The sequence below is a fragment of the Somniosus microcephalus genome, chromosome 6 (assembly GCF_052327205.1).
Source record: "Somniosus microcephalus isolate GS21.2 chromosome 6, FLI_Smic_1.0, whole genome shotgun sequence".
In the NCBI taxonomy this organism is placed as follows: domain Eukaryota; kingdom Metazoa; phylum Chordata; class Chondrichthyes; order Squaliformes; family Somniosidae; genus Somniosus; species Somniosus microcephalus.
In genome coordinates, this window is record NC_140992.1 from 256,622,519 (window position 1) to 256,637,336 (window position 14,818).

At 42.8% G+C, this 14,818-nt stretch overlaps 1 protein-coding gene across 6 annotated transcripts in view; it reads right to left on the reverse strand.

Annotated features, from left to right (window-relative positions):
* zdhhc7 (zDHHC palmitoyltransferase 7) overlaps positions 1-14,818 on the reverse strand; it is an 84,792-nt gene that overhangs the window by 10,627 nt on the left and 59,347 nt on the right. For all 6 annotated transcript variants that reach the window (XM_085991790.1, XM_085991786.1, XM_085991791.1 and 3 more), the window contains one exon: positions 3,195-3,291. In XM_085991790.1, coding sequence (XP_085847916.1) covers positions 3,195-3,291 — 97 coding nt within the window. The remainder of the gene's footprint in view (positions 1-3,194; positions 3,292-14,818) is intronic.

The following is a 14,818-nucleotide window of genomic DNA, read 5'->3' on the forward strand; positions in this document are numbered from 1 at the left end:
TCTAATTAAACTTACACATTGGTATTTAGGTATACAACTACAGATTTGCATACAATCTATAGCGTGCTTATTTAAGAGCGAAGATTCAGGTGAATGGAAATTATTTAATTGCGATCATTATGTATTAAATTGCTGGCAACACATCATGTATAAATATGAATAGAAATTTATAGCAAAGACGGAAGCCATTGCACCCATCGTTCCGGCGTCAGGTCTTTGCTAGAGCAACTGATACACTGATGATTCATTTATCCCATTGTTTCACTGCACTGAGATGAGCAGATTAATTATTGACGGGCTCCGGGATGAACTTACACTTTTGAAGAGACAAGAGCCATTCAGAGTTTCCACATGACCACTTTCAAAATAAAAACTCGGAGCATGAATGGCAGCAAACTGAGAATAATACACGTACATTCCCATCATTTCCAAGTTCCAAAGGTACACAGCATTTGATGAGAGGAAGTTGCTTATGAAGTTACCAACATTTATTAAAGCTATTGAGGTGGTAAGTTACTATTCATGACTGGATGGATTTTGCTATAATGGAAATGCTTATGCTTTAAATAACTGACATAATTTAAAACATTTTGTAAATTACTAAAGAGCGAAGAAGAGGAGGAATATAATGTTGCCAGCCCTCACTGACAGAGATCAACAATGCCATTCTTTTAATAAAGTTTCTAAAGTATAAGATAATGTAGATTTGTTCAAACCTTTTTGGATTTTTAACCACAACCCCTACAACTAGGGAGCCAACAATCATCTTTAATAGAAACATAATGAAACTGGCCCAATTTGCATAATTATCACGATTAATATCTCAAATCTCGTACGCCACAGTATAAAAATGTATTCTATTTGTTGGAGATAAATTTTGATTAGGACCAGATTTTTAAGGTATTGCCGTTGATTTATACAAAGTAGGGAGGTGGAACTCCAAATAGGATGGTGGAACAGCCAAAACTTCGGCAATTTGCAACATGTTACCTGACAGTGCAGTCAGTTTCTCCCTTAGACCACTGCTTTAATTTAGTCAGCGATGTGTTTGAAATGATGATGCTCTATCCCCTTAACTAGCAGTGAATTAAGTTTCCAGCTGGTTATTTTCACAGGTGCTTGGCCCCGTCTGTTCTCTAAGGTGGATGTAAAAAATCCTATAACACTATTTCAAAGAAGAGCAGGGGGTACTCACACGTAGGCCCAACGAAAGTGCATGCACTGCGCATGCGCGGGAAACCGGCACTTCCGTTCCCCTGAAAGAAGGGGTTCAGTGGTCAAACGCATGCGCCGGAGAGGCAGCGTGTGCGCATTGAACCTACGTTTTTTTTGCAGGTTTCTCCGGGAGGGTAAGTCTCCAGCAGTTACACTTTTAAAAAGCAGGCGCAAGGCCTGCTTTTAACAAGGTAAGTGGTGAATTAATTAAAATTAAAACATTTTTTCCACAGGTTTATTATTTTTAAATACTTTAAAGAAAGGTAAGTTTATTTTTAGCCCCGTTAGAAAAGTAAGTAATTTTTTCAAAAATTTAAACAATTGTTTAAAATAGTTATTTCATGTAATTTATAGTTATTTTAAAAATGTGATTTTTTTTAATAAAATTTATTTGAAGTTTTAGTGATGTTTTGGGGCTTGTAGTATTTATAGGTTTGACAGCTCTTCCTGTCAAACTTATGAATGAAGCATTCCTTGCTACCATTGGCTCTCCATGGCCCACGTGATCCCAGGGGATGCATCGAACTAACTGCGCCCCGGGATACGCAAGCACTGCGCGCCGGCAGTTGGAGGAGGCCCAGGATCGGAATTCCACGCGGGCCCACAGCTCAACGGCCGGCGCGCTAGTTATGTGCAGGTCGGGGGCTTGCACCCGCGGGAAGCCCTCGGCCCGAATTTCTGGGCCATTAATGTCTTGGCCAACATCGCTAAAACAGATTGGGGCAGAAATTCCTCCCCAAACGCGTGAGTACGGAAGGGGTACTCACGCGTCTGGCCGGAGGAAATGCCGGTTTTCAGCATGCACAGCGCATGCGCTGAAAACCGGCATTTCCTCTCCTCTCACCCGAGAGTTGAAGAGGCTAGCGCGTGCGCTGTAGGGGGCAGCGCGTGCGTCTTGGATTTCCTGTGTTTTGGGGGATTTGCGCATGTCTAAAGGCCTCCGGTCTTTACGCTTGTAAAAAGCACACGTAAGTATTTATTTTTACAGGTAAGTGGTGTTTTAGTGTAATTTAGAATTTTTTTTTCCCCCACAGGTTTATTATTTTAAACAATCTACAATAAGGTAAATTTAGTTTTAGACCCTTTTTATTAAAAAATTATTTTTTTCAAAAAATAAAATTATTGTTTAAATTATTTTTTTTTTAAACTTATTTATACTTAATTTAATGATTGGGATTTTTTTTTTAATTTTATTTAAAGTTTAAGTAGTGTTTTGGGGTGCAGTACTTCTCATGAGTTTGACAGTTCTTACTCTCAAACTTATGAATGAAGTTTCCCCTCCCCTGATTGGCTGAACAGTGCTCACCTGATCCCAGCCGGCACATCGCACTAACTACGCCGCTGGGTCAGGTTAGCACAGCGCGCCGACATCAGAACCTGGCCACTGACAGGAAATCCACTGCGGGCCAGGTTTCAGATGTCGGCGCGCAGGGTGAGCGCACATCGGGGGCTTGCACGCGCGGCAAGCCCCCGACACCAAGTTCTGGGCCATTATCTATCATTATCACATTGCTGTTTGTGGGAGATTGCTGTGTGCAAACTGGCTGCTGCATTTACTACATTACAACAGTGACTACACTTCAAAAAAAAACTTAATTAATGTTTTCTTTCTTAGTCGGCAAGCACTAGTCTTGCTCTGCTTGCCAAGACTGTTTAAAACTGAAGCATTGGATGCAGCAGATTCAACAAATAATCTCTAGTGTCCCCTTCCCTCAGCAACAATGCATTGAAAATTAAAATCCTGTGCTATCCATGAACAGGCATATTAGAATAAAATGCTTTGCTACACATTGTGAAATTAATGTTATTTAGTGGAAACAAAACTCTAGTTAATTAGCTCCTTATTTCATGCTATCAATCAAATCATGGCTTAATTTCAAAAGGTTAATTGAGGGAAATGCTAAATGTTAGTTCTAGACTGTTTGATATGCTGTCATTTTAATTGCTCAAAATTTACACTGGAACATATATAAACTTACAGTAAAGAGTACAAAGAATTTTTGATTGTTCTCTCCAACACAATTGTTCACCCAAGGACAATGGTGGTCCATCTTCCGGATGCACCTTTTACAAATACTGTTTTTGCAAAGAAAAAAAAAGTTATTACACAATAAAAACGGTTAGTTGAGAAATGCAACACTAATTATCAAGCAAGCAAACATTTATACATCATAATACTCCTCAGACATTTTTCAAAATACTGACAATCTCATTCAGATTTGAACATATAATGGCCTAGACATTATCTATCAATACAGTCAAAATTTTAATTTGCCCCTTATTGGTGTTTGACCACCTTTGTAATTGAGTTTCCACACAGTTGTGGATGTCACCTATTAAGATTTCCTTTTTCTGGTATCTCATCAACAATAACTTAGTGCGAACTAGAGCTCCAATATTACAGGGATAATATTCTTGAAACTGCAGTAATTTAACAGTTCACAAGCTTTGAAAATGTGCTAACAATCATAAGCTTAGATGCCAAACAGCACAGTTTAGACTGGAAGAACAAGTACAAATGTATGTATACATAGGCCCAGATATTTCGATCACAGGCCTCCCGCGGGTGGAGGACTGCGATCTGGAAAAATCTGCGCCCTGACCGGAGGGCTCCCGGGAGGCGCAGAGTTCCGCTGCTGGGTCTCTCCAAACTGCCGGTGCGCAGGGCCCACGTATCCCAGAGGCGCAGGAAGTTCGCAGCATCGCTGGGATCACGTGGGCCATGGGGAGCCAATCAAAGAAGGGAATCTCCCTTACAGGAAGACCTGTCAAATATATGAATGGAGATCATCCCCAAAACATAGTAAAACTTCAAATAAATTTTAAAAATCACTTTTTTAAAATGACTTGAAATTACATAAATTAACTTTTAAACAAAAATTTAAATTTTTGAAAAAAATAATTAAAGTTTTTAACGAGGCTAAAAATAAACTGCTTTTTAAAAAAAAGTATTTTTAAATGATAAATCAGTGGAAATTAAAAAAAAAAAACTTTTTTCAACTCTTATCCTGGCCTTACGCTGCTTTTACCAGGCACAAGAATTGTAAGTGTTTTCTGCGGGCAGAGGGTCTCCAAAAAGCGGAACTCTCCGCCCGCAGAGGCCCTGCTCCAGAGCAGCCGGAGGATCTGTCGAGAGCTTTCTTGACAGATCGGAAATGCCGGTTTCCGGCGTGTACACACCCGTAGGGCTCGGAATTTCTGGGCCATAATATCTAGTGTTAGTGTATGCAGAATTAGAAGGCTGGGATTTTATGTAAAGATTAAGGTGCTTATAAAAATGGTTTTTAATAAAATTGTAGATGAGGCCAGTAGCAATTCTTAAATAATTGAGGACAGAAATTATCAATGAAAATTGAAATGAACAAAAAGCAACACTGCTGTGGATGATCAAATCTACACAATGAATAACTGAAACACAGCGTGGGCTTAGAACAGAGCTCAATACAGATTTAGAGTTTTATTTCTGAACCAAATTTCTCTTCTGCACTTTCCTGAACCAATTCTGAAATTCCAGTCATTTAATTCCAAATGCACGCGCATTAAAACCTTTGAAGCTTTGATGGCTGGTATCTCTAAAGCAGCAAAACACTAAGAAAAGGTAAGTTACTGTCCTAACTCACCAATGGAACTTAAAGGAAAATGATCTCGTAAAAGGAACTGATGACCACCTTGTATCTCACACATTTTAGGTTGGTGGCTTAATATCTTTCCCAGTGCATGAAGCTTTTAGAGAGAGACAATGGGCTAGATTTTCGGGGAGCCGTCAGGCGGGGTTTCAGGCGTGTGGGGCGGGGAATCCCGACTTTGGGGGTCCCGACACCATCCCGTCCAAAACCCCGCCCCACGTAAGTTTCAGGGGCGGCGGGTACCTGCCCCGCACTGGGACCCGCCGAAACCAGGCGGGAAGGGATTAGTGCCAATTAACTGCCTGTTAACAGACAGCTTTTAGCCTAATCCCCATTTTGAGGGGTTTCGCGTGGGTTTCCCGACGGCTCCAAACCACGCCAGGTTAGAGCAGCGGGCCGTCGGGTTGAATGAGTTGGAGGGGTCGCGATGTCGGCGCTCAGGTGAGTGATGGGTGCATGAGTGCAAAGGTAAGTGTGTTTGGTGTGTCTAAAGTGTGTAAAGAACTTTTACTTACCTTTACTTACCTTAACAGCCTTTCTTCCTGTAGCCGTCGGGAGCGCAGCACTCAGCCGGAACTGAAAGCTGAATGGCTGCGATCTGTCAAAAGTGACAGCCTTCAGCTTTTAGTGCTGCTGAGATTTCTAAATGAGTCTGCGCAGAAGGACTCATCTTAGAAATCAGACTGTCAGTGTTTGACAGCTTCAAACAGCTGTGAAACGCTGATATTTCATCTGTCAGAAATCTTGACAGATGAAATTTCAGTCTGTGACGTCACCTGTTGCCGGGTGGCCCTTAATTGGCCTGCTGAGCCCACTGGGCGGGCTCAACAAGGACAATCAAGGGAAAATCGCGCAGATTGGCCGGATGTCAAAGTAGGCGGGTCAGAAACCCGAAGGGGAAGTCCCGCCTTCTTCCCGACAGGTTCGACAAAATCGACCCCAATATTGCTGCCTCTATTTTGCACTTATCCTTAACTAGCATGGCTGTAAAGCTGAATGGAGATGATCTGGTGTTGATCAAGAGCACTGTTCCCTCTCTAAAGATGCATAGGGCAGACTGTGCTGTTTTCACAGATAACGAATGATAAAACAGTCACTGATGCCTTAGGGAACCCAGTTTTGCATCCACAAACAAAAACGAATTTCCATTCTGCCCAGTAAATATATTCATCTGTGGCCGAGGATAGCGGTTAGCCGAGTGCACACCCACTCAACTAAAATGTCAGTGTGTGATACCTGCAGAGGCAGCTTTCAAATATACACCTTTCATATTCCAAAACGGTTTCCACTGTGACAGTTCCTGTTAGTGCCCGGTTTGTATTGCGGTGCGGTAATGTTGGATTCAGCTGTTCGCAAGTTGTGAACATTACACTACAGATCTGGTGAGAGCATCTCAATGTCGGGGGTAGTTCCATATAGGCCAGCAAAGCTAAACACAGAGGATGGCCAAGAGGTCAGCGCACAGGTCAGACTCCAGATGAAGGACCAGACAGCAACTGCTCCTGCCAGGAGGTCAGCTTTGCCACTAGTAGCAATTATGGTTGAAGGCAGAGTGTGAAACCGCTGACTGAGAAGACATTCAGTGTCTCCAATGGCAAGAGCATTGATTTGTTAGTATTGCCTTTGGAGGCAAGTTAGTTCTATAAAGCGGGCAGAAAGTTTCATGGATATCAAAGAAATGCTTAAGATATTTTAGTGTAACAATAAAAAATGTTTTGCCGATGTACAATGCATCAAAGGATTTATTAAACCTCATGGCTGTCTTTTTAGAAAGCAGTCTCGAGCCCTTAAAGGGGAACTACCTTATGAAAAAAAATCATTTAAAAATAGGCAGTCTCTAGCCATTAGAGCTCAACTGCCTTCTGAAATTAAAAAAAAAAATAATTCCAAACTACGCTGTCTTCAGCTCTTAAAGCTGAACTGCCTTCTGCAGCACTCCAACTTTGTGCAGGGGGTCAAAAGTGGAAGAAAGGTCCTCTACCCAAAGGGCGCCAGGAGGCCCTCCAGAAAGACTGATGTGGGACCAGATCGCCGAGGCTATCACTGCCAGCAGCGTCACCCCCAGGACCTGGCTCCAGTGCCCAAAGAAGCTTCATGACCCGAGAACAGTGGTCAAGGCCAGTGCATGCATCCTTGAAAGCCATCTCCTACCACTAGCCTCGCACACTGCACAATACACGACGCCCTCAACCCCCCCACCATCACTCAACTAGTAACAATCTCTACCAAACACGAGGGACACCTCACATTCCTTGCTTCCCCTCACCCCCTTGGAGGAGACGGTGCTGGCCAATCTTGGCAGGGGCATCGCTGAGCCCATGGCCAGCGGCGGGGCTGAAAGAATACAAGATGCCGGTATCCTCATACGTTATCCTCCTTCTCGCATCCCACTTACCCCTCATCCCACTATCTCTTCTGATTTACAAGCTGCACGTGGTATAAGCATGCACCTCTTGCTTTCCTGCCTCTCCTCACCACAACCCTACCCTTGTGCCTTCCTTATTTCAGACACCCAAGAAATCCAGCCTGCTCAGCCAGTGGTGGAAGAGGAGGGAGAGAAGTGAAGAAGAAACACCGTCACTCGATTTGACACTCCCAGCCACCAACTCAGAGAGGTCATCCTGCAGCGTCCCCCACTGTAAGTCAGCAGCCTTCCACCAGCCATGCTGCAGCCACTGGGGTAGCACTACGTTACATCACTAGGATAGGCAAAGACACACACAAGGCAGTCACTAAGGGAATGCACAAGGGTTATTAGTTGATTTCTTGATGTTATATTGGATGCATATATGGATTAGGTTGGATTGGAAAGTTTGCTTTGTGGTGACTTTTATTTCAGCATTGTGGCCAAGAGGATGCTGTGACGGTCAGTAACAGAGGGAAGGTAAGGTGTGGGACTACTGTTGAAAGGGAGGGAGAGAGAAAACGGGGAACTACAGATCAGTTAGCCTGACATCAGTAGTAGGGAAAATGTTAGAATCTATTATTAAGAATGTGGTAACAGGGCATTTAGAAAATAATAATACGATTGGGCAGAGCCATTTAAGTCAGAGAATTTGAGGGGCAAGTGCTGGCAACGGCAGCGCTATGGACCTCACCAAAATGGCGGCTGTTGTGTCCCGTGCCGGAAGCGGGCGAAAGCGAGGCGGCCGCCATTTTTTGTAGCAATACGGTGCTAATGGTCGGCGGTAAGGTAGGGAATTTCTAGGCCACTGTACTTCTAACAACTGAGCCACAGGATAACCATTAAATTCTTTTTTGGAATGATCAGTGTTACTGACATTACCTCAGTGGAAGGGAGCTGAATTAACATTAGGAAAGAGCTAACTGTTTGAATCTTTGCCAACTGCTGTTACGATTCAGGCTTTCTCCCAGCACTTGTAAATTGTGTTCACAGTGGAAGGGCAATTTCCATAAGCAAAAGCAGACTATGAACTGAAACCTGCAATGAGTGGGACAACATGCCACAGTCTAGCCATTAATTACAGTATAATACATCAGACCTCACTTGGGACGACCACCACACTTCCTTGTTTGTTCTAAAAGGCATTCCGACTCTGCCAGACTGCTATGTAATTAATAGTCAGATTTATTTACAGGAGAGATAATTATACAGCAGAAAACACAGCGAGATGGCACAAATACTTAGAAAGTAATAAAGATCGAATTTGCCGACAGGAATTTAAAATGCCTTCTACAGAACCTATTTCTTACTTCTTTTAGAGGAAACAGTTTTTCAGACTTCCCAGCGCAACGTTTGTACGTGGGTGAGGCAATATTCTTACCCACCACATGGAGGCGGAGTGCCAATATCATAAACTGAAATGGAGCTAAAAGCTGAAAACTGCACTTCAACATTAAACCCAAGATCAGTAGCTACAGCCAAAAAGAAATCTTTATCCTCCTTTCAAGATATCCCCTGATGGGTAGCCATTATAGATCATGAATTGGTCTTATTTCCCAACTGCAAACTTAGGCACATTAACATTTCAAAGAAGTAATGAGCCAGCCATCAAACCTGACCTAATTAGTTTCCAAGTAGGTAATGTCACTAACAAAGGAAGCTAGGTGATTTTCATTAAAATTATGGACAAATCAAGACAATTTCACGTATTTATAAAATCATTTTTTTTTAAAGTAGGGATTGATGGTGACATCACTGAGCATGGACGGCCACAATCAAGATTTTTGCACTGGGAAGTTTTCAAATACTTAATCTATTAACTGTATTTTTCTCTAGATCATCTACTGCAAAACAATTTGATTAATATAGAAAATACATAATGAGCTTTAATTTCCTCTCCCCACCCCCCCCCCCCCCCCCAAGAGGCTCTTGGAAGCACATTGATTCAAACAGGACTGATTCAACCGCGAGTTCTTTTAGGCCATCCTAAACATGGGTAACTTAATAGCCACAGGTCTGACAAGAAAAATTCCCTGCGTTCTGCTTCCTGTGTTCTGCTTCTCTGTAAGGGGCTGCGACATATACTTATTTTAACTGTGCTGCAAATAGGACATGTTGGAAATAAAATAACTGAAATAACTCATTTTTATTAAAAAATTTAAAATACTTGCATATCTCAAACCTATAGGCCCAGAAATTCGGGTCCCAACGCGTGAGTAAGCACGGAGTACTCACGTGTGGACCCGATGGAAGTGCCGGTTTCTTGCATGCACTACGCATGCGCGGGAAACCGGCATTTCCGATCCTCTGAACCAAGGGGTTCAGAGGTCAAACGCGTGCGCGCGGAAGTCTGCGGGTGCACGTTGAACTTCCTTTTTTTTTTTAAAACAGGTTTTTCCATGCGTGAAGGCCTCTACATTTTACACATTTAAAAACCAGGCGTAAGGACTTCATTTTAAAAGGTAAGTGGTCAATTAATTAAAATTAGAATTTTTTTTCCCCACAGGTTTATTATTTTTAAATAAATACTTTAAAGTAAGATAAGTGTATTTTTAGCCGTTTTTTAATTAAATTATTGTTTAAAATAGTTATTTAATATTATTTATAGTTTATTTAAAAAGTGTGATTTTTAAAAATATTTATTTGAAGGGTAAGTATTGTTTTGGGGGCCGGAATTTTCATTAGTTTGACAGTTCTTTCTGTCAATCTCATGAATGGGCTTTTCCCTCCTCTGATTGGTTGGCCATGGCTCACGTGATCCCAGCGGACGCATCGCACTAACTACGCCGCTGGATCACGCAAGCACAGCGCGCCGGGAGCTGGACCGGGCCACAGAGAGGAAATCCACGCAGGCCCAGGCCTCAACTGCCGGCGTGCTAGGTAAGTGTAGGTCGGGGGCTTGCACCCGCGGGAAGCCCCCGACACGAATTTCTGGGCCAATAGCATCTTCAATCAAATTGCTCAAAGCTTTTCAATTTGTGGGAAATCATATAAAAAGTGATCAGTAAAAGTGACCATAAAGCTGTCAGATTGTTGTTAAAACCAAACTAATTTAGTAATGTCCTTTAGGGAAGGAAGCCTGACGTCATTACCCGGTCTGGCCAATATGCGACTCCAGTCCCACACCAACATGGTTAGCTCTTAACTGCCCTCCGAAGTGGCTTAGTAAGCTACTTGTATCAACCGCTACAAAACAAGAAATCCTACACAGACTGCAGCGGTTCAAGAAGGCGGCCCACTATCATCTTTTCAGGGCAACAAGAGATGGGCAATAAATGTCGGCCTTGCAACCGACGCCCATATCCTGAATAAAATAAATCAAAAATATTGAACTGTTAACGGAACAGTACATTTCAAAAGGGTACTTAAAACGTCTAAACATATATTAACTTGAAAGAATTTAAAGACTACATTTCACAGATTAAGATAGCAATTGGCATTTCACAATTACTGATCCCAATGACTAATATGGTGCCATAAAACAGAAACAGAAGTTATTTGGCTCTTAATTTATTGTTAAAGAATTGGAATCAACTCAAAAACTGATCTTTAACAGGCACGGTATGGCTTTCTGAACTCAATTTAAAATCACAGTGGAGCTATACATCTAGAAACTATACACAGTTCATATTTTAATTATTCTTATGGACAACTGCAGTGTGAAATCAAACTAAGCAGAATAAAGGTAAGAGTGAAGTACTTCCTTTGCAAACTAATCTAAACTGCACACAGACTGACTGCTGAAAGTGATCTGGGTCACATACTAGACAAATTCACGCCATTCCAAAAGCGAAATGAGTAATATCAGTCACAAGTGCTGGTGTTCCTCCACTGACGTCAACTTCAGATGTGTCATCCACAGGAAATTCACAGTATGGCGTGTTTTTTCTCCCTCTATGGGAAGCCTAATAATCATCTTACTCCTTCACAGAAATTAATGAATCATTCCAAAGCCCCATTCAACTGTACTTGGGTCCAAGTACATATATAAATGATCTAGACTATTGTGCTATTAATATCCCCAAGTTTGCAGACGACACAAAGCTGGGTGGGCGTGTGTGCTGTGAGGAGGATGCAAAGAAACTCCAGTACGATTTGGACAGGTTGGCTGATTGGGCAGATGCATGGCAAATTCAGTATAATGTGGATAAATGCGAGGTTATCCACTTCGGTGGCAAAAACAGGAAGACAGATTATTATCTGATTGGGAAAAGGGGAAGTGCAACGTGACCTGGGTGTCCTTGTGCACCAGTCGCTGAAGGTAAGCATGCAGGTGCAGCAGGCGGTTAAGAAGGCAAATGGTATGTTGGCCTTCACAGCGAGAGGATTTGAGTACAGGAGCAAGGATGTCTTGCTGCAGTTGTACAGGGCCTTGGTGAGACCACATCTTGATTATTGTGTGCAGTTTTGGTCGCCTTATCTGAGGAAGGATGTTCTTGCCATGGAGAGAGTGCAGCGAAGATTCACCAGGCTGATACCTGGGATGGCAGAAATGACGTATGAGGAGAGAGTGGGTCGATTGGGCTTATACTCACTGGAGTTTAGAAGAATGAGAGGGGATCTCATTGAAACTTATAAAATTCTAACAGGACTAGACAGACTAGATGCAGGATGTTCCTGATGGCGGGGGAGTCCAGAACCAGGGGTCACAGTCTAAGGATAAGGGGTAAGCCATTTAGGACTGAGATGAGGAGGAATTTCTTCACCCAGAGAGTGGTGAACCTGTGGAATTCTCTGCCACACAGGGCAGTTGAGGCCAATTCATTAAGTATATTCAAGAAGGAGTTGGATATATTTTTTGAGGCTAAAGGGATCAAGGGATATGGAGAGAAAGCAGGGACAGGGTACTGAATTTGGATGATCAGCCATGATCTCATTGAATGGCGGAGCAGGCTCGAGGGGCCGAATGGCCTACTCCTGCTCCTATCTTCTATGTTTCTATGTTACTCAGCAATTTGTATTGTGATGTGAAAGCATTCTTTACACAGAGAAAGCACACACAGCAAATCTGAAGAGAAACATATGATCTGCCTGCACAACTACTGCAATAAATCTTTGCTGATGGGTCACTGAAGGGCACAATCTTTGTTTCAGTAACCTCAACCAATAATAAAATCTACAATATTTGCAAATCTTTTCTCAAATATTCTGTATTTTGTTAATTACTGATGTACCCACATCTTGCCAAATGTCTAGTTAAAACATGCCTTCTTCCCTAATTTAATGCTTACTTATTCGCACATAACAGTTTTGCCAGTTGTTAACCTGGAACACTGATTTGTTGTAACTGACACAATTTTGCGGTTGACTTAGAATTTGATTTTCACAATTCTTGAATCCTGATTGCTTTCTACACTATGTGGTCGATTTTCGTGGAGCCGTCAGGCGGGGTTTCAGGCGTGTGGGGGGGGGGGGGGGGGGGGAATTCCCGATTTCGGGGGTCCCGACACCATCCCGCCCAAAACCCCGCTCCACGCAACTTTCAGAGGCAGCGGGTACCCGCCCCGCACTGGGACCCGCCGACCCCAGGCGGGAAGGGATTAGTGCCAATTAACTGCCTGTTGACAGGTAGTTAACAGGCAGTTTTTAGCCTAATCCCTATTTTGAGGGGTTTCCCGACGGCCCCAAACCACGCCAGGTTAGCAAGGTGGGCTGTCAGGCTGAAGGGCTTGGAGGGTTCGAGATGTCCAGTATTCAGGTGAGTGATGGGTGCATGAGTCCAGAGGTAAGTGTGTTTGGTGTGTGTAAAGTGTTTAAATAAGTTTTAATTACCTTTACTTACTAATGCAGGCTTCCTTCCTTCAGGTCTCGGGAGTCCCTCATTTCACCAGCACAGAAAGCAGAATGGCCACGAGCTGTCAAAAGTTGCAGCATTCTGCTTTCTGTTCTGGAGAGATCTCTAACTGAGTCTGTGGAGAAGGACTCAAGTTAGAAGTCAGATTGTCAGTGTTTGACAGCTTCACAGAGCTGTCAAACGCTGATATTTCATCTGTCAAAAGCTCTTGACAGATGAAATGTTAATCCCTGATGTCACCTGTAACCGAGTGTCCCTTAATTGGCATGCTGAGCCCGCTGGGCGGGCTTAACAAGGTCAATCAAGGGAAAATCACATGGGTTGGCCACAAATCGATGGAGGCGGGACTACAACCCAAAAAGTGGGAGTCCCGCCTCCATTGGCAAAATCCAGCCCATAGTCTTTTTTCAGAAGGTTTTAGTACTTCTTTCTCGTACCTGCTCTTAGACTCCCCATTCCATATACCATCCCCAGCCATGAGGTGGATAGGTGATTTACTCTCAGTTCCCTAGGAATGTTGTTCTATAGTTAACCATGAAGATATTCTCAGGAATCAATCTGGGCAAATCTCCCTCCAATTTTTTCTGTCTCTCTCTCTAGGAAAATTTCTGCTCTTCACTCAGCACTTCTCCAATCATGTGGACCACAATTAATCACATGTGAAGAACAGTGGACATATCTATGCATTGTACAGTGCTAAATATTGTAACTCCTAATTGGTGTGCAATCATGCCCTGGCAAGAATGTCGCAGATTAAATGGTTCAGAGGACATTATAAATCAAGTAAACAAAGCTCTCTTGCGTTACACCATTTGAACACTTTGAAGTCTTGCAATTTGTAATTTACTTTTTTGTGTTTTCATTTCAAGCAGCAATAAACCTGGACTCCCCTGTAAGTTCACAGTACTGCAATGGCACATAATAACCAGCAGTAATCTTAAACAAATAAATATAATGCTATTGCCACAATTATGGTAATACTCTTGCTGTCTCATTTGCTGCTACCCTCTGCACTGCGGCCAAAACTGCAACTGACTGCTAAGTCAGTGCCGGTGTTGCTACAAGCAACGGTTTATTGGCCACTTCGACCTATCATAGAATCATAGAAATTTACAGCACAGAAGGGAGCCATTCGGCCCATCTTGTCCGTGCCAGCCGACAAAGAGCTATCCACTCTAATCCCACTTTCCAGCTCTTGGTCCGTAGCCTTGTAGGTTATGGCACGTCAAGTGCATATCCAAGTACTTTTTAAATGTGATGAGGGTCTCTGCCTCTACCACCCTTTCAGACCGTGAGTTCCAGACCCCCACCACCCTCTGGGTGAAATCATTTCTCCTCAAATCCCCTCTAAACCTCTGACCAATTACTTTAAATCTATGCCCCCTGGTTATTGACCCTTCTGCTAAGGGAAATAGGTCCTTCCAATCCACTCTATCCAGGCCCCTCATAACTTTATACACCTCAATTAGATCCCCCCTCAGCCTCGCCTCCTCTGTTCCAAAGAAAACAACCCCAGCCTATCCAATCTTTTCTCATTGCTAAAATTCTCCAGTCTAGGCAACATCCTCGTAAATCTCCTCTGTACCCTCTCTAGTGCAATCACATCCTTCCTGTAATGTGGTGACCAGAACTGCACGCAGTATTCTAGCTGCGGCCTAACTAGTATTTTATACAGTTCAAGCAGTTCACACTGAGAAATAGATTTTAACGTTGATTGCAGTACTTTATAAACTAGACTCAGAATTTCTGAAGGCAATTGATAGCTAATTAAACGTGAAA